Source organism: Chiloscyllium plagiosum, chromosome 13 (genome assembly GCF_004010195.1).
Source record: "Chiloscyllium plagiosum isolate BGI_BamShark_2017 chromosome 13, ASM401019v2, whole genome shotgun sequence".
NCBI lineage: Eukaryota > Metazoa > Chordata > Chondrichthyes > Orectolobiformes > Hemiscylliidae > Chiloscyllium > Chiloscyllium plagiosum.
Genome location: NC_057722.1, coordinates 45,854,590 through 45,881,139, shown reverse-complemented (window position 1 = coordinate 45,881,139; position 26,550 = coordinate 45,854,590). Strand labels below are relative to the sequence as shown.

Below are 26,550 nucleotides of genomic sequence, written 5' to 3'. Positions count from 1 at the left end.
TCCAAATCATTAATAAAAATTATGAACAGCAGAGGACCCAGAACTGACCCTGCGGAACTCCACTTGTAACTGGGCTCCAGGCTGAATATTTGCTATCTACCACCACTCTCTGACTTTGACCGGTTAGCCAGTTTTCTATCCAATTGGCCAAATTTCCCACTATCCCATGCCTCCTGACTTTCCGCATAAGCCTACCATGGGGAACCTTATCAAATGCCTTACTAAAATCCATGTATACTACATCCACTGCTCTATCCTCATCCACATGCTTGGTCACCTCCTCAAAGAATTCAATAAGACTTGTAAAGCAATGTAAGTACCATCAGTAGGCAATGCCCCAGACACCACCAGTCAAAACCAGTCCCAGGGGCAGGATAAATTCATCAGAGATGGTGGAAGGGAGTTACATTGGGAATCTCATTTGAGAAGGTTCACCAACTTAGGCCAAACATCAGCAAGTGCTAATATCTGGTGTTTGCCACCTATCCTCCTCCTCCATTTTCCCATTTGTACAAACAAATGGGAAAAACCAGTTGAAAGGAGTACTGACTGGCAAAGTAACAGTGTCTATTCTGGATAATGGACTTAAATGTCCATTAAAGAGTTGCTCAGTAGCATCACTGCTGACAGAGCTGGCTGAGTTCAAAAGGACATAGCTCCCAGGCTGAGACTGCAGCAGGTAGGAAGGTACCAACAAATGGGAAAAATGTTCTTTATTTGTTCCTTGCCAATCTACTCCTCCAGGTAGGAGTGACGATTCTACAGTCATTGTAGAGATGAAGTCTCGGCTTCATATTAAGCGAAACCATATTGTGTTCTTTGGCATTATCTGTGTACTAAACAGGATAGATTTCAAACAGATCTAGCAACTCAACACACTGTGACCCATCAACAGCAGCAGTAGAATTGCACATAATCGCAATCTGTAACCTAAACAAAAACTGAAAGAACTGTGGATGCTGTAAATCAGAAACAAAAATGGAAATTGCTGGAAAGGGTTCTGAGGAAGGGTCACTTGACCTGAAATCTTAACTCTGATTTCTCTCCCCAGATGCTGCCAGACCTGCTGAGCTTTTCCAGCAATTTCTGTTTTGGTTTGTGACAACCTGTACCCTCTTTTGGTTGGCTTTTTCCTCTGCTCTACTATTACCAAATTCATCAATGTGGGAGATCAACCTTGTTTTAAGCAAGAGTGCAGCGGCATATGCTAGGAGTAGCATTAGGCATATCTGAAATTGAAATGTGAACCTGATGAAGCTACATGCAGGACTATTGCATTCCAGACATTGTAAATAGCATTGTAAAAGGCAGATCAAAGATCATGTACAAAATGGATCAGATTTAAGCTCTGTAGCCCTGCCATGTCAAACTGAAAATGATGGTGGCAACTAAGCAACTATAAAGAGGATGTTCCATAAATATCGCCATCCTCCATGATTGGATAGTCCAGCACTTCCATGCAAAACAGTCAGCCAAAACATTTGCAACCATGTTCAGCCAGATTTGCCCATCCTGGTAGCTTCTGAGATCCCCAGCACCAAAGTTGCCAATTTCCAGCCAGTTTACTCCACATGATTTCAAGCAATAGCAAAAGACACTGGATACTGCAAAGACTATGGACTTTGACAGCATTTCAGCAATAACACTGGAAACTTGTGCTCCAGAGCTAACTGAATCCCTAGCCTAGCCATGCCATTGCATCTGTACTGCAATGCTGACATCTACTCAACAATGTTGAAAGTTGCACAGGTGTGTCTAAAACAGTACAATTCAATTCTACCACTAATGCCCATATTCTCAAAATACTTACAGTAAGATGGTGGTGGAGTAGGGCTTCTGAACTCTGGGCTCGTTGGCTTTCCATTTTGTTGTTGTTCTCTTTTATTGTACTTGCCGCTTGATGTGCTCGCGCACCAACGTCATCGGCAGTGGCAAGTGAGCCTAGCATGGACTCTTAGTGATGGCGTTAGAGGTGAGTTCCTGGCGGCTTCTGCTTCGAGGTGGTCCTAGCACCGACTCATAGCTGCTGCACCAGCGCAAGTTCATGGAGGGGTGGCAGAAGTGAGTTTGGGCTCAGTATGAGACCTGTAGCTGCATTGACGAGGTGGTCCCAAAGCAGACACATGGTGGCAGCAGAACATGATGCAGTACCCAATGGAATCAGTGCCATCTGCATTGGCAAGGTCCAGTGAGGACTCACAGTGGTGATGGTGTTGATATAAGCGAGATGGTGCCAAAGAGTAGTGACTTCAATTCAAGCAACTGCACGGCGAAGGGGACACATGCCTGGCCACCAGTCCATAGCCCAAGATGCAGTACATAACAAGAAGGACTGTAAAGTTGAACAAGTTTTCTTTATATCTTTATTTTTCTGCCATCATATTCAACGTTTTGGTTGTTTTTGTGTTTTAAGATGACTCTGGAGAGTGGTGACACTATAGAAGACGTTCCACTGTATCTTGTAACAAAATGCATGTGCCAATAAATAAATCAATCATCAACAAAGTGCTGTCAAATGGCAGTAAATCAGCAATAACATATTGGCTGGCTGATCAGTTTGAGTTCTATCAAGGCCACTCAGCTATTGACCTCATTACATCTTTGGTCCAAACATTGAGAAAGGAGCGGAACTTCAGAGGGGAGGTGAGAATAAATGTCTGTGACATCGAAGAAGCATTTGACAGAGTATGGTATCAAAGCTGGAGAAAGTAGGAATTCATGGGGTGGGGGAAACTTTCCATCGTTTGGAATCATACGAAATGCAAAGAAAAATGGCTGTGATTATTGGAGATCTGTCATCTCAATCCAGATATCATTTCAGAAGTTACTCAGGTTAGTGCCTTGTTGAAGTGCACTGCTGAACTCCCCACTGTTAACATCCTGGGAATTACTATTGACCAGCAACTGAACTGGACCAATCATACTGTGGATATAAGTAAGCCAGAGGCTAGGACCTTATCTCTTGATTCTGCAAAGCTTGTGCACCGTCTACATTTCACAAGTCAGTTGCGTGATAGAATGATCTTCACTTGGAAGGGTGCATCTACAGCTCTATTCCAGACCAAGTAGCCTTCTTGGTTGGTATCTTATCCGTCACCTTAACTATCGTTCCCTTCAAATCCAGTGCACAGTTTCAAGCTATGTTCCATCTACAGGTTGCATTGACATCCAGTCATCAGACGTGTTTTGACAGCATTATTGAAAGTTTGAGTGTGCCACATTGAAAGATGAGGGCAGCAGCTGCACGAGAATACCCACCAGGTGCAAGTTTCTCTCCAAAGATACACACCATCCTAATTTGAAATTATATTGTGGTTCCTTCAGCCTTGCTAGGTCATGATCCTGGAACCTCCTTCCTAATAACACTGCAAGGATATCTAGTTCCCATGGACTGTAGCAGTTCAACTAGGCACTCTTCATCTTCCTGAGGACAATTGGCTATCAGCATTAAATGTTGACCTAACTAGCTATGCCCATATCCTGCAAATAAAAAAAGAGAAGTTATAATAATACCTAAACTTTTAAACTGCATAATTATTGCTTAACGCTTCCTAGGATTTCTTGACATCATAAAAAGTGCAATTACAAGCTCCTTTATTTATCTTTTTCAGGGATCTTAGAAAATTTAAAGATGTTAAAAAACAGTTTGACAAGGTCAGTGAAGAGAAAGAAAATGCATTAGTGAAAAATGCTCAAGTTCAAAGAAATAAGCAGCATGAAATGGAAGAAGCTACGAACATCCTAACAGCAACACGCAAGTGCTTTCGACATATAGCACTGGACTATGTTTTACAGGTATTGCCGAAAATAGAATATTTCACTCATTAAAGTATTTGATTTATTTTTGAATTATTTAGAACTAAAGTATTAACCTTTTCTCCATCACTGCAAAGTCAGTAAAATAAAAATACATGAAGGCACTGCATCTGAGCATATCTTGTTTGTAACACAACTGATTTTTTAATTCAAACATTAGAATGCAAATTGATGTGATATTATATCTAACCTGAATGTGGCCTACTACCTACCATATTTGTTTCTGTTTGCTTAGGACTATACTTGTTGGCTTTAATGGAAGAGTTTGGCAAAGAGGTCGTCCAATCTGTGTAATGCTCCCTAGTGTAAACCAGATTGCATTCAAAGCAGTAAATAGAGTATGAAATAAATCACTTCCTCCTGGAAGGAGTGTTTTGAGGAGGGGGAGACAAAAAGGGTATCTCTTATACTGATATGGAAAGGTACCATGGGAATGAGTTTTGAGCATTATTGAAGAAAGGATCAGATGTTGTGGATCAACTGACTTTTTTTTGGAACGTTGTGGGGGGTGGGGTAACTGTTAGTAACATTATGCACGAAGTAGTGAAAGTGGTACAAGCTCTGGTTAGGAAGTTAATGAGGAAATTATGACGAAATGAAGGTCGAGTTCGCTGAAGTGAACAAGACAGACAGATTAGCAGGAAAGTCAGTAAACAAGCAGTGGCAAACATTTTAAGGAGGTAATTCATGATTCCCAGAAAAAATATGTCCCAGTACATCTTTGGGATACCCGCACCAATCAACCACACCACCCTGTGGCCCAACATTTTAAATCTCTCCACCCTTCAGGCACTCTGCCTGTATTCCTGATGAAGGGCTTTTGCCCGAAACGTCGATTTTACTGCCCCTCAGATGCTGCCTGAACCGCTCCAGCACCACTAATCCAGAATCTGGTTTCCAAACACCTGCAGTCATTGTTTTTACCTGAAAGAGGGATAAACCAACTGTGGCTCGCCAATTAAGTGAAGGAGAGTGTAAAGTTAAAAGCAAAAGCAATAGAAGGATTGTGATAGCAACAAAGACTGGAATAAATTCAGAATCCAGCAAAGGAGTACTAAAGAAATAGTGAAAGTAAACTACAATGGCAAACTAGTGAAGAGCATAAAAACTGGCAATAAGAGTATCTTTAAATGTATAAAAAGAGGAGAGGTCAAAGTGAATGTAGGCCTGAGAAGATGAATCTGGAGAGATAGTAATGAGGAACAAGGAAATGGCAGGTGTTTTAAGCAGATATTTTTGCATCAGTATTTATGGTGGACAGTACTTTGAACATCCCATTAGTACCAAAGAATATGGGAGGTGAATTAAATACCATTACCATCACTAAAGAAACAGAATTAGACAAACTAATGGGGCTAAAAGCAGATAAATCCCCTGGCCTTTGATGGCTTGTCTCCTATTTGGAACTCCCACAAAGAGAACCCCATCATGGCTCTGGGTTAGAGAGAAAGGAGTAAGAGGAGAACTCTGAGAAATGGAATGGGCATAGCCAAGGGCCTTGTTCACTTCATTGGGAAAGAACTCTCAGTAAGCATAAAGGGAAGGAATACCAGAAGTTCATTTCTTTGCAACCTTTAATTAGACTGAATAGCCTTCAAGTCTGTTTGCCATTTCCTTGCATAGCACTGTCCAAAGTAAATGTTCATTTTTCTAAACTAAAGCATCTGAATTCCGATATGATCTTTATGCACTCATTACTTGTTACAAATGCAACACTATTTATTCAAATGCTACTGTAGAAAATTGATGTATAGCATTTAAATGTTAGTTCATTATTAAGGAATGCAACAGTTTTTTTTGTCAGAAGGAACCTATACTATTTTAAAACTGTTTTATAATGGCTGTCTCCTATGTAATTCCTGACATATAAAATTAACAAGAATCAATTTGTAAGTACTAAACTCTTATAAAAGCTGCAGGAAATGATTCCATTTTACCACAGGTAAATGTGTGGAAAAGTGGGAGCATTTTGTAGATTAAGCAGGGTCATGAATGGGGGCAGTTCTTTCTTGATTCTGAAGATTTGGAAAATCTCGCCTTTTGTGTTGAGGCATTGTAAATGAGTTTAGCAATTTGTTAAAGAACTGCTGATGTAGAAAATCAGCATTTATTAACCATCAGTGAGTTGCCATTTGGTTGTGCTATTTTGCATCAAGCAGATTAATCCACAGTTCATAAAGTTATGTCCAGCAGCTGTTATCTCTTGAGATATTTCTATGATGCATTGCATCATAAGGTACTACAACTTAATGCAGAAATTAATTTTTCGAAGGTCAGTGATTTCATCTTGTATGAGTGGTAAAGCCCATGAAGTATCATTTGTGAAAATATCATTTTTTACATTGAGGATTTCATGGAATCATAGAATCCCTATAGTGTGGAAGCAGGTGTTCGGCCCATTGTGTCCACAACGACCCCTCCGAAGACCATACCACCCAAACCAACCATCCTACTCTATTCCTGTTACTTGTATCTCCCATGCTAACCCACTAGCCTGCACATCTCTGGACACTCTAGGCAATTTAGAATGGGCAATCCACCTATCCATGGGAGGAAACCAGACAACCTGGAAGAAACCCACACACACACTGGGAGAATGTGCAAACCCCACACAGTCACCCTAGGGTGGAATCCAACTCCGATCCTTTGTGCTGTGAGGCAGCAGTGCTAACCACTGAGCCACTGCGCTGCTCATTTATTTGATACTGTTGTTTACCAGTGTTTGTTTAGAATAGTATTATGCTACAGTTGCATTAACATTTGCTTTCTGAAAGCCACAGGGAGAAATTTGCTCCTCCTTTGTTGGTTTAGCCATCACTAGCAACCCAAAAAGTGCTGGCTCCTGAAATCCATGTGAAACCGAAAGCATATTTTTTATACATATTTTTATTGAAAATTTAACATGTTTTTACAAGTTTACAAAAGAAAACTAAAAAAAACCCAAGTGTAAACATTGATATACAGTTAAATCTTAAATAAATGCTAACCAAAATCTATCAAACAAGAAAAAAGAAATACCAAGAGAAAAAAAGAGACAAAACTCAACTAACTTACAACTAACCAGAGTGTATGATTAAAATTCTTACATTATTCAAGAGGAAAAAAAACCCAACGGATAACACATAAATTGAGCAGTGGTTATACATGCTCGGAATGTGTTAACATCAGATCATAACACAACCCGTATTTATCCAAAACATCCCGAGCATAGAGCATATAAAATTCACAAAAATAAAAGCTCTTTCGTACATTCAGATTAATATAATAAAAAAAACCTTTTTCTAAATAGTAAAAAGAAGTATAAAACGTATTTAAACGGAGATCTTCCCCCTTATTTCCAGGGGGCATCACTTCCTTTCCAAAAAACCCATAACCTCTCCCAACCAGTGCCTCACCCTTGACCCAGGCACCCCACGATAGGATAAAGAAAATTCAAGTATACTACTGAACTAGAAGGGGAGGGTAAACCGGGGTGGGGGTAGGGCAAAACAACATCAATTAACTTTTTTTTTATATTTTGTCTAAGAGAGTCCAAAAGTTCCTTGGCCTTCTCCGGTGATCAGAAGTTATACACTGACCCTTCATGGCTGAAGCATAGTATAGCTGGGTAGCGCAAGGAATATTGAATGTTTAAATCCCTTAAACGCTTCTTTGCTTTATCAAACGCCTTCCTCTTTCGGACCAAAGCTGGGGAAAAGCCCTGAAATAACATAATCTTGGATCCTTTATAAGTCATGGCTTGGGGATCTTTCCAAAGATATCTGGAGGCTTCCAAAAGCATCTGCCTCATTTTATAGCTCTGTAGCCGGAACAGGCCTGGACGGGGGCGATGATTTGAGCTGGGCCCGCGTATTGCAACCCGGTAGGCCCATTCTACCCTTACCTGGCCTGATCCTGCCTCCAGATTCAATAACTGCGGAAGCCACTGTTCAAGGAACCTTGTAAGCTGGCCTCCTTCTTCCTGTTCGGAAGGCCCAGCAAACGAATATTTTTTCGACGACCTCGAGAATCGGCCGAGAATGAATTCCATCGACTTTGGCACTCTTCAATGAAAGCATCGATCTTCACATCGAGTTTGGAGATTATTTCTGCGAGGCTCACCACTGTAGGCAAGTCCCCCGGGGCGACTGCGGATGCCTCTGCTGCAGCTGGGGAGGATGGGGGAGGGGTTCCTGCTTGCTGAGAGCTGTGGGTTCCTTTCCCTCAGTCATTTTTACAGGAGACTGAACTGTTTAAATTTAGTACTGAACCACTAATTAAGTAAAAATTAAGTAAAAATTATTTTTAATTGATTTGGTGAGTGTGGTGGAGGAGGGTGGCCCACTTTGCCTAGGTCTTTGGGAGGAGACTATAGACTCAGACTTGCTGAGTCGCCGCCATCTTGGATCTCCCCTAAAGCACATTTAACCTCTTTGGCCAGTCAACATTTTTTCAGGTGTAAAAATAAATTCTTGTGAGGATTATTGTTAACTCATTTGGCAGAGTTAAAAACCATACAACACTAGCTTATAGTCCAATGGGTTTATTTGGAAGTACTAGCTTTCGGAGTGCTGCTCCTTCAGGTGGTTGTGGAATATAAGATCATAAGACACAGAATGTATAGCAAAAGTTTACAATATGATTTAACTGAAATTATATGTTGAAAAAGACATGGATTGTTTAAGTCTCCTTTTTTAGAATGAACATGTTGGTTCAGTTTCAGGATTTACTAAAAATTTTCTCTTATTTATATTGAAAAAGTGATGGAACATGTACATTTGAGAATACATTTATTAATCACAGAACTGTTAGCTTAGATGAAATAGCCTGCAGTCTTGATTAAATAAGCATGCTTATTATACACAGCAGTCACACTGATGGGAAAATGCCTGGAATTTCTGCAGAGTTTGTTCAATTTTGGCAGAAATTGAGTGCAAATCTTCGAGAAACAGCATAAGCAGATGTTCACACTGTTTTCTGTTGATGTATCCATGTGTGTTTGAAAGAATAACTGCAAAAAAGCCTATCCTAAAATTCCATGATTTATGAAAGTGAGAGGTTCTCAAGAGATCAGCATATTCCAGTTTCTTTTGGAGTGTATCCACTTTCCCATGACATTGCTCATGGGTAGTCCAAGGCTTTGTGTATTTGTTTTCTCATTTTTATCCTTTTTTTTAAATTTTATTGTTGCTTCAGAGTGAGTACTGTTTTTAAGAAATAAAGTATTCTGTTAAGTACACCCAGAATTCTAGAGTTTAAAATAGTTAAAAGGAACAAACTGTAGAGTTTCAAGATACTGCAACGTTAATACTGCTAGGCTGAAGTTCTATTTCTTCTGTTGCCAAGCAGTATGGTGTGAGAGCTTCAGTATAGGAGACCAACATCTGAAGTGCTTTGTCTCATCAAGACCTGAATCACTTAGACTTTTGTGTCAATGTGAATTCGAAATTACTTTGCATTGGTACAAGTGTTTCAGTACAATGTTAGTAATTTATAAATTGTTGATTTTAATCTTTTATAGCTTTTGTTTCTCCTCATTTCTCAGCATTGTACTTAAATTTTGATTTTGACTTCAGTTTTGTCTTTTCACTATCAATCTTGCCCTTTTTATTAATTCTTTTGCTTTCTGTTTTGTTGTTTTATCTTTGTGACTTGACTTGTTATTTTCTGTACTTTCAGCCATGTCGCCAAAAATGCTGATTTCATCATTGAGCAGCAAAAAAACCGAGTAAAGAATGCAGAGTAGTTCTTAGCTGAGGAAATGACACATGCACTATGGAAGATGGAAATTGAATCCAAAGTCTTCCTTAAACTTAATTTGTATTTTTTAAAGCAGTAAAGTGCATTACTGTTCTTTTTAACCTGTTTTCTGCAGGGTTTTTTAAAACTCCACTATCATGTTTACTAAAGATGCAACACATCAGCACAGACATAGAAAGACTTACATGACCGGCAGACACGTTGAATGTGAGATTTATAACAGTGCACCCTTCTCAATCTCTGGGTATCTCCATTTCCCCCAAGTTGGTTTTGGCATAGAAAACAACATATATTTCATTACTTTTACCAGAAAATAGCTTGTTACGCTGAAGTCTTTTTCTATCAGATTGTGTTTTTTTAAGAGGGAACTAATTGACTCGGCAAGATGGTGGCGATTCTGTAGAACTGCTGTGGACAGCTAAGGCATATTGGTGTTTTTTGCCATCTCTGGCCAACTCATGTGGTAGAATTATTATTTTAAAACCTCAGATATCACATATTTGTTAATATTTGGGAGTGGGAAGGATGCCAGTGGGAAAAAGAGCAAACAAACAGCAGCAGGGCGGACACTCCCCTGCAGCACCTACCACACCAGAGACTGCAGCAGCAGCAACCTCTCCTGAACCCCCCGGGGACCTGACACACTCATAGAAATTGGCTGCGGCGATGGAGAGACTTACCTTGAAAGTTGGGCTGCGATTGAGGAGATCCATGGGGAGATTCGTGCCTAGGTCCAACCTATTGCAACCATCCTGCAGAAGCATGAGCAGGAGATCCAGGCCCTCTGGGAGCAGCTGGAGGAGGTGGAGGATCGAACTAAGGTCTTGGAAGCTGCGATGGAGTCCTCATCCAGTCGGATCCAGCTGCTGGAGCGAGAGGCACGGGCCTCGCGAAATCATATTGACGACCTCGAAAATCGAGGTCAGAGGATAAATCTCCGAATTGTCGGGCTCCCTGAAGGTGAGCAGCCAGTCAACTTCTTTGAAAACTAGCTGTCGAAGTTTTTGGGCCTTCACATAGAGTCCAGCAGGCGACAGATTGAAAGGGCTTATCGGGTTACAGTGCACAGGTCAGGGCTGGTGCAGCGCCCCCGCTCGGTCCTAATACACTTCCATTCATATAAGGACAAGCAAAAAGTCATAGAAGCTTCCAGATCCCTGGGAAAAGATCAGCAGGCACTGCTGTACAAGGGGTCAAAAATCATGTTTTTCCAGGATTTCTCAACAGCTGTAATTCAAAAGAGGAAGTTATTTGAAATTGAAAAGAGGCTGAGTAACCTGGGATTCCAGTACTCCATGAGATACCCTGCAGTGCTTCATTTCAGCCACGAGGACTCAGTTTATACATTTGACTCAGCAGATAAAGCTAAAAACTTTGTAGACACTTTAAAATAGACGGATTGGCCTGAAGAATACAGTTAATGTTAATGTTTGTTCTCTTTTCTATCTTTCCCATGATTCCTCTTCCTTTTTTTTTATTCCTTTCTTTTTCCCTAATAATTTCCTTTTTGTAAAGGGGATAACCACCTTGGAATAAGTTGTCCTATTTTTTTATTAACTGGACTTTCTGATGGGAATTTTTGTGAATGTTCTTTGTTGTCTCTTCCCCTTTTTTTTGTTTGTTCTGTTTCTTTTTTAGTCACAAGTAGGGGTGACATGAAGCCAGGGATGGGTGGAGTGCTCATCCTGACTTTGTCTTTTTTCTGTTGATTTAAGGATCATCTCGTTTTTTTTCTGGCCTAAGGCTGGGGTGCAGTCCGGGTTTGAGGGAGCTGTGAAGGAGGGGATGGGTAGGGTGAGTGCCCCCTATGGGCAGAGGAAAGAATCTTCCATTCAAGGTTTTATAGTTGATTTTCTTTGTGGTTTTTTTTGGTAGTGTTTATAGTTATGATAGAGTAGTTTTTTATATATATTGTTTTTCAATTCTGAGTCTTTATTTACTTATGCTCAGCACTTTGTAAGCAGGGTTCTCCCTCCAAGGGGTTCAAGGGTGTCTGAAAGGGGATATGGCTAAGTTTCTTATTAAATGGTGCACCTGGAACATTAAGGGAAGTCATTCGCCTGTTAAAAGGAAAAAAGTGCTTTCTAGCCTTAAGAGGAAAAGGGTTGATATCGCTTTGTTGCAGGAAACCCATCTTGATGATGGGGAACACCTTAAATTACAACAGGGGGATTATGACCGGAGTTTTTTATTTCATCCTTTACTACTAAAAGTAGGGGAGTGGCAGTACTTATCCAGAAAAATATGCCGTTCATATTATTAGAGCAGGTGAAAGATGAGCAGGGACGGTTTGTGATACTTAAAGCCCTGATACATGGGGAAGAATAGGACATTTTAAATGTCCACTGCCCTCCTGCACATCCCCTCAAATGTTTGATTAGTGTTTTCTCTAAGTTGAGTGCTGTTGGAACATGGCACATTATTATAGGGGGGGGATTTTAATTGTCTTTTGGATCAGACAGTGGGCAGGTTGCCTTGTGGGTCCCCAACTATTTCTTCGCAGGCCAAGCAGGTGGTTGACTTGTGCGAGGAGTTGGGGCTGGTGGAAATTTGGAGATGTCTTCACCCTACCAGCAGGGACTTCACCTTTTTTTTTTCAAACCCACATAAATGTCACACGAGGACTGACCTCCTTCTGGCTCCCTCGGCCCTTCTGGATTTGATTATGGGTTGTAAAATTGGGAATATAGCTATCTCTGATCACACGGCGGTATATTTGGAGGTTAAGGCCAAGAGTGAAGGGCTAGGTTTGCGGCACTGGTGTTTGGACCCTTTTCTCCTTAAGGATTCCAAATTTGTGGAATACTTTTTGAAGGAGTTTCAGGAATTCTTGACTATCAACTCGGGCACGGCTAGTAGTCTGTTTCTGCTGTGGGAGACTGCTAAGGCCTTTTCTAGGGGATTAACTATTTCCTGTTCGCCTAGCTGGAAACGACAGAAGGAGGAACAGCAGCGTCTACTTGAGACGCGCGATTGAAAGCCGCCGAGGCGGCACATTTTGCTACGGCGGATCATTTTGACAAAGCTATGGTGAATCACGGCTCTCCGGGCTGCCTTGAATTCGATATTGACACAAAACGCAAAGAAAGAACTTGCTTTTGCTAGACAAAGGCTTTTCGAATATGGGGATAGGCCAGGGAAGTATTTAGCGTCCCTGACTAAGAAAAAGCGTGCTCCCCAATCCATTACTGCAATCAGACACAGTGCCGGGGTCCTTGCATACAATGCTAAAAAGATTCATGAGGCTTTTTGGAGCTTTTACTCTGAATTGTATCAGTCAGAAGGTTGCGAAGACAGGAGTGCTAAAATGGAGACCTTTAAGAACCTGGACCTCCCAGGGGTCACTGGCAGGGTTCCGATACCTAGGCATTTTTTGTTACTCCCAAGTTTGATCTGTTATTTTGGACTAACTTAGCTCACTTGCTCGACAATATTAAGCAAGATCTCCAGAGATGGGAGGCTCTTCCAATTTCATGGCTGGGCCGAATATCTTTCATTAAGATGAATGTTCTTCCTCGTTTGCTTTATCCCATGCGTGTGCTCCCTATAATGTTTCCCAGGTCAATGCTGCTGAAGCTTATGGGGTGGTTTGATGAGCGGCCCCTCATCAAACTTACTAAATTGCAGTTGCATCAAGGAGGGGGAGGAGTTGATTTCCCAGACATCAGAAAGATCAATTGAGTTCCCTGCTGTCCTTTGTCTGTGATTGGGTAGGTAACGATCCAAACTCAATATGGCTGGATATTGAAGCCTCCCAAGCAAAGTGCCGTCTTATTAACCTATTGTTCATGACAAGATGAGGACAGTTACGGACCACTACCAGAATGCCATTGTCATTAGTACAGTCAAGGCATGGAGGGCGATACGTCAGAGTGAGGGTTGTTTATCCAAGATATTGCCACTTTAACCTATAGTAGGCATGCCAGGGTTCCAACCAGGGAAGATGGACTCAGGGTTCAAACTATGGGCAGTGAGAGGAGTTTCTAGTTCGGGAGACTTGTTTGAGGGGGAGGTTATGATGTCTTTTGAGCAACTGAGCTGCAAGTACGGGTTACCCAGCAGAGATCGTTTCCCATTTTTTTTTTCATGTTAGGGATTTCACCCAGAAGAAGACTATGCTTCTCACTAAGCCCTATAAGCCCGATACAGAGAAGTTGTTGCTACGTTCCACAAGCACCCTTTCGGTTAGTGGCCTCTATCGCTTGTTGAGTGGCAGGGCCTGGCAGGATATTAACCGGTTATGAGAGGTCTGGGAGCAAGAGCTAGGCGTGGAAATCTCTTCTAAAACATGGGGGAACATATGGGAGAATACTCGAAAGATCTCAATCTGTAATAGGACATGCGCTACACAGTTAAAAGGTCTGCACAGGACTCATCTGGCACCAGACCGTCTGGTGAAGTTTAAAAAAGGGGCATCTTCAGTGTGCCCCAAATGCAAAATAAGTATAGGTACTCTTACCCATTGCTTCTGGACATGCCACAGGCTCCTTGTTTATTGGAGAACTGTGGCAGGAGAAATAGGGAGGGTATTGAGGATTGAAGTCAAAGTAGACCCGATGTCTCTCCTCTTGGGTCTACCAAATTTACCATCTTTAGACTGGCATGGGAAGAAACTATTTAATATTCTTGCATACTGTGCATGGAAGAATATTCTGATGAATTGGGTGTCTGAGAACCCGCTGGGCTTGCTGGGATGGCAGAAATTAATTGTGGAGCACATTCCCTTGGACTTTTTTACAACATGATGCACCACACGACAGTCCATTTTTATAAGACATGGCAGCCCTACTTGAGTTATTTGGATATAGATTTGTCAGTTATCCTAACGAAGGCGTTTGTCTAACCAGGTTGGCTAGATTTGTCAAGCCCTCGGCCCTGGAGGGAGTCTCCTGAGTTAATACGGGTGTATATATACAATACTCCCGTTCTCTTTTTGGGAACTTTGTGCTGAGCATAGCAATTCTGTATTTTGTGTTTTTTAAAAAATTTTTTGCTTTTTTTTTGGTATTGCTTTGCACAGTGTTAGGGTTTGTTTTGTATTATAGGGTAGGTTAGTAGTTGGTAGACAGTAGTTGTATTGTAATTTGTGTTTTATTTTTGTTTTTATTATACTGATTGTATTTTTCATTAATTTTATATTTGTAAAGTTTAAAAAATTTTGCAAATAAATATATTTACAAAAAAAAGGAATTAATTGACAACTGAGGTGGTGTGGATGTAGGATGAGAGAGCTTGGACAGTGGTTTGAAAAAAGCTGACCCAGAATAAAGGGCAGACATTTGAGGAGAAGGATGAGGCAGGTGGGAATTTGTGGTGATATATGATGCAGTGCCAACAAAGAACAAGGGATGTTGAAAACCATGGTGCTGGTTGAAGCAAATATCAGAAGTTGTGGCAACACAAGTACAAATTGAAGTATGAAAGCAGTTGATTGCATTTGGCTCCTGAACTTAATTTAAACTTGTTTTCCAGTTCAAATCAAATCACTTGGGGGCGATAAATATAGTTACCAAGGTTGAATGTAAACCCAAAAAATACTCAAACTCAGCAGGTCTGGCGAGGGAGAGGGAAATGGATTTAATGTCCTGATATAACTTTTCTTCTAAGCTTCAGCACTTTGTCTTTATTTCAGATTTCCATTGTCTGCAATACTTTGGTTTTATTAAATGGACACCATCCATTGTAAATGTTGAATTGACAACTGAAAAGCAGCTTGTGGTTAGCTGGTGGCTCTTTTAAGTTTAAAGAAATCTCAATCAGCCCAAGAAGCAGAATATAAGTGCCATCTGATTTTTTGATCTGCCGATGCCAATTCAGACTCTTGTTGGGCTCTTTTCAATTAATCTGTAACGGTTATATCTTAGTGTGTAAGTAAAAGAGTTGGACTTTGCCTTTAAAATAAATGAGCAAACTTTAAAATCTGTCACGGATCGTCTCGATCAGTGGGGAGGTCAAGTATTGCCAGTTCTGTTTCAAAAAAAGCATTGTTAATTGACTGCTTACTTAACAATTTTCTAGTTGGCTAAATTGTTAGGATTATATTTAACATGGATTTGGTTATCTCTGCTTCCATGAAGGTCCTACTTCTCCTGACTGTGTTCCATTCAAGTGTTTCATCAATTAGATGCGTCCGGTGTGCCATGCATTCATCTGACAGTCTTTAGGAGGACTTAGTCAGTTCTAGTTGACTGTGATATTTAATCTAATCTGTTAGTCATGCCTGTACTGTTAACAGCCACATAATTTGTTTTAGTCTGGTAACTCTTTGGAGATATTGTGAATAATGTTATAGCTCCATCAAAGAAGAATGTGATCTCTTGCATCCTACTTGAGTTATTTGATGTCCTGAGCTCTATGTTAATAAAGATTGAATAAATGTTTAAGCTTTCTTGGGATGCTGGCTAGGGAAGCATTTACTGTCAATCCTTAATTGCCCTTGAGAAGGCTGTCATGGGCCATCTCTTTGAACTGCTGCAATCCATCTGGTGTACATATCCTCGCAAGGTTGTTGGGGGACGGAGGTGTTGGGATTCACAGATTTTTGATGTGACTACATTGAATGAATAGCCCAAATCAGGATGATGTGAGGCTTGGAGGGGAATTTGCAGATCCTGGTGGTTCTTCCATGTATTTGCTGCCCACCTCTTCCTGGGTAGCAGTTGTCATGGACATGGAAAGTACTGTTAGTGACTTGTTGCACTGTTTCTTGTAAATGGTACACACTTCCAACTGCCATTGGTGTGAGGAGTGAATGTTGAAAATGTTAAAAGGGATGCCAGTCAATCAGGCAACTTTGCCCTGTATGGTCTTGTTACAACATGGGGTAAACACTCCTGCTTAATTTAAACCAGCAACACAGAAAAGATTTATCCCATGCAGTAATCTATGAAAATACGAGAGGCGAAGAACTATTTAAAGTAAAAATTAACAACTTTATTTCTTAAAGTCTAACAGAGAATAATTACTGAACAACTATTTACAACATTTTCCTCTAACTTATCTTTTACTTTCCCTTCCATAATACTAGTTTGATAACCCCCCCCCCCCCCAAGTAGGATTTCACAAAATTCAAATTTCAAAACCAGGCAGCTATTGAATCTTTGTATTTTCCTCTGGAGATTTTTTTCTTTTTATGATTTCCCTTTCATAGGTCGTTGATAAATGTATCTTTTAAGAAAGCTGTGTTTCGGGCAGTCTGTACATGCTGATAGCTTGGCAGTTTTCCCTTCAACTGTTCAATTTTTCCCGGTTTTATATCCCAGAGCAATGGATTGTTTCATTGGTTTTTAATATTGTCAATATACTCAATTCAAACTTGATTGGAGATTGGTATTTTGGGGTATAATTTAAACTAAATGGTCGAATTAGCGTTTGTTTTGTCTCTTAGCAACTCAGCCAGTGCTAGCTGCTGAACCAAAAGTTACATTGTAAATTCTGCAGCACTGTGTGCTTGCTAGGTCCTTCACACTCTCAAAGGTACAGTACACTTCTACACCTTCATAACCGTATTAAGCTGTTATCGGAGCTGCATGTATCCAGGTAAGTGGCGAACTATTGCAAAACACTTCTCCTTGTGCCTTTGTCTATGGTGGACAGGCACTGGGGAGTCAGGTGTTACATACCACAGAATTCCTAGTATCTGACTTGCCTAACAACTGCAACAATCATCCTTTTTGTGAGGTCTGACTCCAACCAGGGCAGTGCGCTCCTCTGAATCTCATTCAATCCAGTTTGCTTGGGCTCCTTCAATCTTCACAATCTAGTGATGCTAAGGAAAATTATCCTCGCTCCCTTTTTGGAGTTCAGCTCTTTTGCTCATGTTTGGGCAGAGATCGCAATGCGGTCAGAAGCTGAATGCCCCACTTCAATCCAAACTGAGTATCAGTGCGTAGATTACTACAGGCAGTCTCAGATTTGAGTGTCTGTCTTAAGAACAGCGATTTTATATTGTCTTGTGTTGAGTTCTGACTGACTTGTGTACAAGTTGACTTGCGAACAGACTTTAGAACAGAACCTGTTTGCAACCCAGGAACTGCCTGTATTGCACAGTAAGTGCTGTTTGATAGAATTGTCAATGACATCTTTCATCATTCCTGATGATTGACACTAATTGGCTGGATTGGATTGTCTTGCCTTTTGTGTATAGGATCGCCTGAGCCACTTGCCACATTGTTGGGTAGATGTTTGTGTTGTAACTTTACTGGAATAGCTTGGCCATAAGTGCCAAGACGTTCTGGAGCTTAAATTTTCAGGACTGTTGCCTGAATATTATCAGGGCTCATTGCTTTTGCAGTGGCTATTGACTTCATCTGTTCCTTGATTACGTGAGAGTGGATCAAATTGACTGAAGATTGGTATTTGTGATTTGTGGGCCTCAGAAGCAGATGGATTGTCTGCTTGGCCTTTTGGCTCGAAAATGCTTTAACCTCCTCTATTGCACTGAAGTGCTGGGCTCCCCTATTAATTGATGTTGGGGATGTTTCTGGAGTCTCTTAATCCAGTAAGTTTTTTAATTGTCCATCATTTCTGTCTGGATGTTGCAGGATGGAGAGCATTGATCATGACCATAAGACATTGGAGTAGAAATTAGGCCATTTGGCCCATCAAGTCTTCTGTAACATTCAATCTGGCTGATACGTTTTTCAACCCCATTCTCCTGCTTTCTCCCTGTAAATTTTGATTCCTTGCATCAATTAAGAACCTATCGCAGTCTTCAATATACTCAATGACCTGGCCTCCACAGCCTTTTGTGGCAAAGCATTGCACAGATTCACCACTTTGGCTGAAGAAGTTTCTCCTTATCTCTTTTTTTTTTCTACAAGGTCTTTCCTTTACTCTAAGGCTGTGCCTTCAGGTCCTAGTTTCTCCTACCAATGGAAACATCTTTCCAATGTCCATTCAGTATTCCATAAGTTAACTTAGATCCCCTCCCCTCATCCTTCTAAACTCCAAGTATAGACCCAGAGTCCTCAAATGTTCTTCATATGTTAAGCCATTGTTTGTGGGATTACTTCACCCTGCCTGTTGCATACTGCAGTCAATGTTTACCATGAAAATAGTCCTGTCTTTTAGCTTCACTGGTGCGAGTCCTGGTAGGCCCACTGTACTCTTCATGTAACTGTCTTGGTTTGATGGTACAGTGTAGGGTGTTTAGGTCATGCAGTTATAGATTGTGATTGAATATAATTCTGCCAGTGCTAGCTAATGTTTAAGTTTTAATACAGTATTTGTTCATTTTTGCTCCATATCAGATCAATGTCCTTCAATCAAAGAGAAGATCTGAAATTTTAAAATCGGTAAGTTTTTGTCCTTAAAAGTAGTTTGATGATTAAATGTTGATCTTTAAAGTTGTTTAGGTAACCTCTTTGGATGCCACTTTGAACTCTAATTACTGATCATTAACATGCGTGTCATTCTATCATATCCTCTGAGCAATGTTTGATTTGAATTGATGGTTTCTGTCAGATACCTGACCATGTTTTAATATTGACCAATTGAAGGGATCATGTTCAAAATTCATGTATTGTAAGTTCTGGCCCAATATCAGGACTGATGTCTACAGTGGATTTTCAAACATTCATATCAGTTACTTTATAAAGTAACAATGTTCCAACATTTTATATTTTCGATAAAGTCATCTTAATATTGAAGTTGAGATGAAAACTGCAGCTGTTTATAAAGTTTGTTGTGAGAAATTGCATTTTCACAAACTATCCTTGAATCTTTGGAATATTCTGACTTCTCTGTTTAATATGATAGCTTTGGTTGTTCTGAAATGTTACTGTCAAATGTAAATCTCCTTCCAATGTTGTATTAACTCTTGCTGTAGCAATGTTGCTGATTTGGTTCAGATGATGCCAATATTTCAATATAGCTTATAATATTGGCAAGTCATGCTAATGATGCAAACTTAAAGCTCCTGCACCAATCCTGTGGTTTACTTTTTTTAAAAAAATCTTTTTGCTCTCCTGTACAGGTTACCTCCTTTGGAGTCTTCATTGTGGATTACAAAGAAATGTGGATAATTAGATTAATGTCATAAATACTTGACAAAAATTTTGCCCTATAAATTGTACTACTTCACTTCCAAACCCCTTTTACTAGCCTCACTGAATTGCTGCAGTGCAAGATGGTCTTTATCACTAAATGTTACGATTTTATTCATTCATGGGATGTGGGTTGAGCTGACTAGCCAGCATCCATCGCCCATCCTAATTGCCCAGAGGGCAGTTGAGTGACATGTCGTCCAGACCAGGTAGGGACGGCAGGTTCCTTCCTTAAAGGACAGTAAAGAACCAGATGTTTTTTTTTCTGACAGTTGATAACTGCTTCATGGCATCAGTAGATTTTTACTTCCAGATTTTTATTTTATTGAATTCAAATTCCACCATCTGCTATAGGTCTACATATTAATAGCCTAACAATAATACCACTAGGCCATCACCACCCCTCCTTCCTCTGTCTATCATCTTACTTATTTTGGTACGTCCTCTTCCATTTGAGCCCCGTATCTCATTTGCCTCTCACCTCTCCATGTCCATTATCATTCCAACCAAGATTCTTTTTGAGTTTGAGACTGAGCTTTAGTGCAGAGACTGAGCAGTGAAAACAGTGAAGCATGGAGTGTTTCTGAACCTCTGTGATTTCAGTTTGACTTCCAGCCTTGCTATGCGTTTAGTTCACTGAACTTCTTAATCTCTTCCTTAATATGATGTCATACATGTAATTATCCTAACCCAACTCAACTTTTGCTTCATGCAGTGTCAATTCCCATTGTGTCAGTCATAAGGCAAGGCCATCTTTGATCAGTTCCTTGCATGCTTCACCAGACCTGTTTCCTTATACATTTGATCTTGGGAGGCTATTTCTAACTGTTAGAACTTTTCAAACTTTCAATTACTTTGGCTTTAAGTTTTCATTTTGAATAGTTCACTTGCTCCCTCACGTCTGTATTTGCTGCTCTTCACCCACTTAACTCCCTTAATCTCGCATCATTCTCATCTTCACCTAATTAGGTACAAGGCCTGAAACATGAACATATTTGGTGTGCACTTATTTTTGTTATTCACTGTCAGGCCTTTCTAGACAATGCAAAGGACTCGTGAGCCTTGTTGCATTTGGCTAAATCTTCTCATTCTCTTAGTTTATCCTGAAACGCAAAGGTAATCACTGACTTCCCCCCCTTTGCTACCAGCTATTTACTCTTAAGTACAAGGTCTTCAACTTGTCCAAGATATGGATTTCAGTATGAAGGTTTACATTCAGCTGGTCCTGTATCCTCCTTGACTTCTGCCTCCTCCCCTCCAGTCATCCTATACTTGGCCATAGCAATGCACTCCATTTTTCCCTAATTTTCCTCACGTTCTCTTTTGGGTTTATCCTGTCCATCAGAGTCACCTTTTCAACTTCCCAGTCTCCGTTCTTAGCCCCATATTGCAAACTATTTAATCTCCTCTCATTGCAGTGTTTAAACAAGTTTGGTTTAAATAGGGCTCAATATCCTTTCAGCCATTCCCACCCTCTCTGTAAATTCTCGACTTTGCTGTGCTTTTCTGTTTAGCACTGTGTCAAGACATTGCCTATTTCAATTCCAATGTTTCTGTGACCCCTACATATGGATTTTTATAATAAGATTTCTGCCCTTACTATTGCATTAAAGTGGCCCTGTTTAGTATTGCATATATCTATGACAGTCCACGGTGCCTGAATTCTGCCTAACCGTTCACTACCTCAGGGCAGCTTTTGATATGGTTCACCAAACACACCTCCAATATCTTGATTGTTGTCAGCAAAGTAAGATCGTGCTGTCTGAAAGTATATTCCAGTGAATTCTCTCTTCTTCCCATAATCTTGCATCTGGAATCAGTCACAGAATTACTCTCCTTCCTCTCCTTTATCTTATTTCTTGAGGGTGGTGTTGTGATAATGTCACTGGATGAGTACTCCATAGACCCAGGCTAATGATCTGAGGACATGGCCCCTTCACAAACCTTGCAAAAGGCCCAAATTCTACCATAGTGGGCGGCACGTTGGCACAGTGGTAAGCACTGCTGCCTCATAGCGCCTGAGACCCGGGTTCAATTCCCGCCTCAGGCGACTAACTGTGTGGAGTTTGCACGTTCTCCCCGTGTCTGCGTGGGTTTCCTCCGGGTGCTCCGGTTTCCTCCCACAGTCCAAAGATGTGCAGGTCAGGTGAATTGGCCATGCTAAATTGCCCGTAGTGTTAGGTAAGGGGTAAATACAGGGGTATGGGTGGGTTGTGCTTCGGCGGGGCGGTGTGGACTTGTTGGGCCGGACGGGCTGTTTCCACACTGTAATGTAATCTAATCTAATTGTAGCTGGTGGGGCTTAAACTGAATTACTTGAGAATGCTTTCGGACAGTGCGGTGTTACTTTTCTGACGACAATTGAAATAATAATTCTGGACTTGCAGAAAATGTCAGCGTAATGGTGACTGTGAAATTATTATTGTTGTAACAATGTATATTATTCACTAATGTCTTTTCGGAAAGGAACTCCACCATCTTGTCTGACCTACATGTGACTCCAGATCCAAAGCAATGTGGTTGTGTCTTAAATGCCATCTAGAAGTGTTCTAACAAACACTCCGGTCAAGGGCAATTAGAGATGGGCAATAAATACTGGTCTTGCTAGTGATGTTTCTATATCCTATTGAGGAATAAAGGAAACAAAACTTGCATATTGTCCTCATGTTATCTTCTGAAGTTAGTACATAAGGCTCCATATATACTGTAACATCACCCAACTCTATCTCTTCTCCATTCTCAGCTCCTCCCGTCTGTTTATGTTTTCGGTCCACTTCACTGAACAGCCTAAATGAGCTGTTATTTCCAGTCAAATGGTCTTCCATCTTTCACACACTGTTTGATCATTACCAATTCTGTTTCCTGCCCTGGTCCCTACTCTGGGCTGAGTATTTCTATAATTTTCTGTTATTCCTCCTATTGCCTCCCAATTAATCCAATTTCTTGAAATTACAGAGGCTACCTCTGTAGCATCACCATTTCCAGCCTTGCCGCAACCCATCTTGGTGAATCCCTCAATTGCATTTTTTCTTTGCCTTTTTACACATTTAGCTTTTCCATTGTTTGGTGGGTTTTCTGTTGTCCTTTCTTTAGAACAGAGAAGACTGAAGGGGGATATGATTGAGGTGTATAAGAATGTAATGGGTATGGACAGGATGAATAGAGAGCAGCTGTTCCTCTTGGTTGAGGGGTCAATCACGAGATGGCATAGTTTTAGGGTAAGGGGCAGGAGATTCAGATGGGATTTAGGGAGAAAAGAATCTTTTTCACTGTGTGTGGTGGGAATCTGCAATGTGATGGAGGCTGGAAGCTGGAAGCCTTACAACTGTCTTTTCAAAAAAAAATCTACCTCCTGGGGGATACTCTCCAAGACGAACCGCAGATGCCCAAAACCACGAAAGTAGCAAACCCATTCATTTATATGGGAAATTTACCTTCCCAGCAGCCCACTGGCCCCTGGTTCTGGAATGTTCCATGTAATATGTTCTGGCCACGGTAAACCGCAGTTAACTGTAACTGCAGTAACTGGACCTAAGGACATGGTGGTCACCCTGTACTTCAAATATTGTAACATTCAAGGATATGGGGCAAGTGCAAGAAATTGGGATTAGCGCACTTTTAGTGGTAATTGCATTGATGCAGACTTGATGGTTCGAAGGGTCTTTTCTGTGCTATATTTCATGTGTGAATCTATAAAATGGTAATCTGTTCTCTTGACTGTAGAATCTCCGGTTACCACAATTGTAATCCAGTTTCTTCTCTCCCTTCTGAGGATTTCTGTGTCACATCATTGTTTCATAACGTGCCACATTTGGCTGGAAGTTGTTAACTGTAGTAGGTCCAGTTTTCTCAGCTGACCTTGAAAAAAGCTCTCCATAATTCTTTAATAATTTCTGTGGCATGGATTTTCCCTTTCTTGATAGCAGTTTAAATTGGGAGTTCAATAATGAAATAACAAAAAATCCAGACACATTCATGAAATCTCACAAATAGCAAGTCAGGAAATTAAAAGCATTGGCAATGTTCACTTTTAAATTTCAGTACAATGTGGTCAATGATCATCATATTAGTTTCTATATCTTAATAAAAAATGTTTTAAAAACAGTTAAAATTAGGAATATTGACAATTCACAGATATAAAATTAGCTTATCAAGTCTAATGAAGGTGTTTAATTGTCATAATGGACATAGTATTTCATTAAAATCTCAGTTGTGTCTTATTTCACAAAGTTTAGCACTTCAAGGGATTTTTATAGAGAGCCTAACAGTATAAAAAATAGAAATTTTTGTCAGTTCACTGTTTGTACTTTGGGGACCTCAGCAATGCAAATTCTGGAAAATACAGAATTATTTACAACTTTTGGACTTCCATCTCATTCTATATGTGCAAGGCACCTTGATGTTGCTGCCTGTTTCACTGATGATGATAAGTACTGACCGTTGTGCCATCATTACTCAAGGCCTATATACCTTGTACATACATTATGCAAGTAGACATTTTAGAGAGAATGACCTTCATCTGATTGTCTAAGTATATCTGTAATACTTATTACTAGCCAATTCCAATAATTGGAGATCATCATGCTACATAACTCCTGTCTCCCTTTGCTAAATCTGCATATTTGCATCCATTTAATTCCAATTTGTACATAATACAAACAGTTTTTTACTGATTCTTGAGTGGTCACATTCTGGACAGAACAATATAGAAACCATATTCTCTCTGCTTCTGCTGGAGGTGGCTTGTTGCACATTAAGTACAAAGTACCCATATTTAGAACTTCAATTTACTAGTACTTAAAGTGTCTCAAAGCAGTACATTTGTACTGTGAACCTATAACGGCCCATATCTCAAAGTGCACTTTGGGACAGTTCTCTGCATGAGATGGTTTTTACTGAGGTATGTGCATTGTGAGAACCTGGTCTCTCAGTAGCACCAAATTCTCCAAAATTAAACTATTACATTACATAAGCAATAACTATAAAAAGAAAAGCTAACCAACTGCACATCATTACCCAACTCCCTCCAAGGCTAAGATCCATCTCTTCAAACTTTTCTACTGAGCTTTTGAGGTTGAGACAGAAATTTCTCAAATGAAGAGCATATATCAGCCATCTTCCTGCATGGCTCCCTTTTGCTTTCTTGTTTTCTCGAATGTCACAATTAGCTCCTCAAGCAATTTGTGCTTGATGTATTGTGAACACCTTCAATTCTGTTTGCTGCTTTGTGCTTAAATAGAGAACCACAGTAGTGTTGTATGCATCACAATGGCATGCTGCTACTCTTGACCAGCTTTACCACAGCCCTTCATGTATTTCAGTGTGCAAAACATACATCTAGATTTTGTCAAGAAATACCCTGTGAAGTTCTGAGGATTGCCATGTGTAAAATTTTCTTTGAAGGTTGCTGCAAGAAAATATGGCCCACTGTGCTAGACACATGCATATTAAACATTTTTAAAGATTTGCAAGGCCCTTTCCTGGAGTTTTTGTAGGTAATAGGATGTGAGAAAACACTATCATTCCTTTTCCACTCTCAGAACTACATTGTACTTGGAATTCCTCTGAAGATATCTTTCAAATTTGGTGTCTTTGAATGGTAGAGACCCTGTTGATAAATTGTGCCACATTCAGAAAAGTATTTTTGTTGGAAGGATACTCTGGGATGAAAGTAAAATATCCTTATTTATGTCAGCGCAGAAATGCTGAGACTTATTTTTGTCATAAGCTTTTGTAGATTGCAAATCTTAACAAAGTTCATGTAAAATTTGACCTTTAAATATAAAAGCAAACATTAAATAACAGTGCATTGAATATCCCTAAATTTTACAAGTGTCCTGTAATTAGCAAACTGATCATTTATATCTCAATATCTGAATAACTGTAATGTATTTTGAGAATGGACAAAATAAAAAGTTCCACTTGCCATCATTGTGACAAAATTTGTTTAGTCAACTCTGAATTATTAAACAAACATTTAAACTAAGCTTCACCTTCGCTGAAAGATGAGGAAGCATACACCTTTTGCTGGAAATATATTACGAATGCTGGCTATGGCTTTTTATCAGCCATGATTGAGTGGTGGAGCAGATTTGATAGGCTGAATGGCCTGATTTCTGCACCTATGTCTAACGCTTGGTAAAATGTGCTGAAAAATGGACTTTGGCACAAGTTTTTCTTTTAAAGGTATAACTGTGTGTCTCCCTTTCATTTACATACAGGTGATGTTGCAATACATCTTTTTTTAGAATACAAAAGATAAGTTACTTAAGACTCCAAACATGGTCCGTTTGTGAACATAGTGTACCAGACAGATCTGGAATGAATGAGACCAGGGAAATTCCTTGCATCCTTATCGCTCCATGTCTCTTTCTCAACTCAGTCATAAAAGAAGCATAATTTTCACTTCCTTCTTACCCTTTCTGTTATTTCACTGCTTAATACCTGTCCTGATAGATATTCTGTTTGATCTTTACACTATGTGAAGGGTGCATGGCATTAATACATCTGGATAGTAGTAACAGAATCGGTCAGAGTCAGCATGGATTTAGGAAGGAGAAATCATGCTTGATTAATCTTCTGGAATTTTTTGAGGATGTAACTCTGAAGGTGGACAAGGGAGATCCAGTAGATGTAGTGCACCTGGACTTTCAGAAAGCTTTTGATAAAGTCCCATATAGGAGGTTAGTGAGCAAAGTTAGGTCGCATGGTATTAGGGGCAAAGTACTAACTTGGATTGAAAGTTGGTTGGCTGACAGGAAACAAAGTAGTGATAAACTGCTCCATTTCGGAATGTCAGGCAGTGACCAGTGGGGTACTGCAGGGATCAGTGCTGGGACCGCAGCTTTTTACAATATATATTAATGATATAGAAGATGGTATTAGTAATAACATTAGCAAATTTGCTGATGATACAAAACTGGGTGGCAAGGTGTAATGTGTCGAGGAT

At 40.1% G+C, this 26,550-nt stretch overlaps 1 protein-coding gene across 1 annotated transcript in view; it reads left to right on the top strand.

Moving 5' to 3' along the window:
* Window positions 1-26,550, top strand: part of LOC122556380 (arf-GAP with coiled-coil, ANK repeat and PH domain-containing protein 2-like) — a 183,251-nt gene that overhangs the window by 90,107 nt on the left and 66,594 nt on the right. The window contains exons 6-7 of the mRNA XM_043703013.1: window positions 3,612-3,795; window positions 18,807-18,851. Coding sequence (XP_043558948.1) covers window positions 3,612-3,795; window positions 18,807-18,851 — 229 coding nt within the window. The remainder of the gene's footprint in view (window positions 1-3,611; window positions 3,796-18,806; window positions 18,852-26,550) is intronic.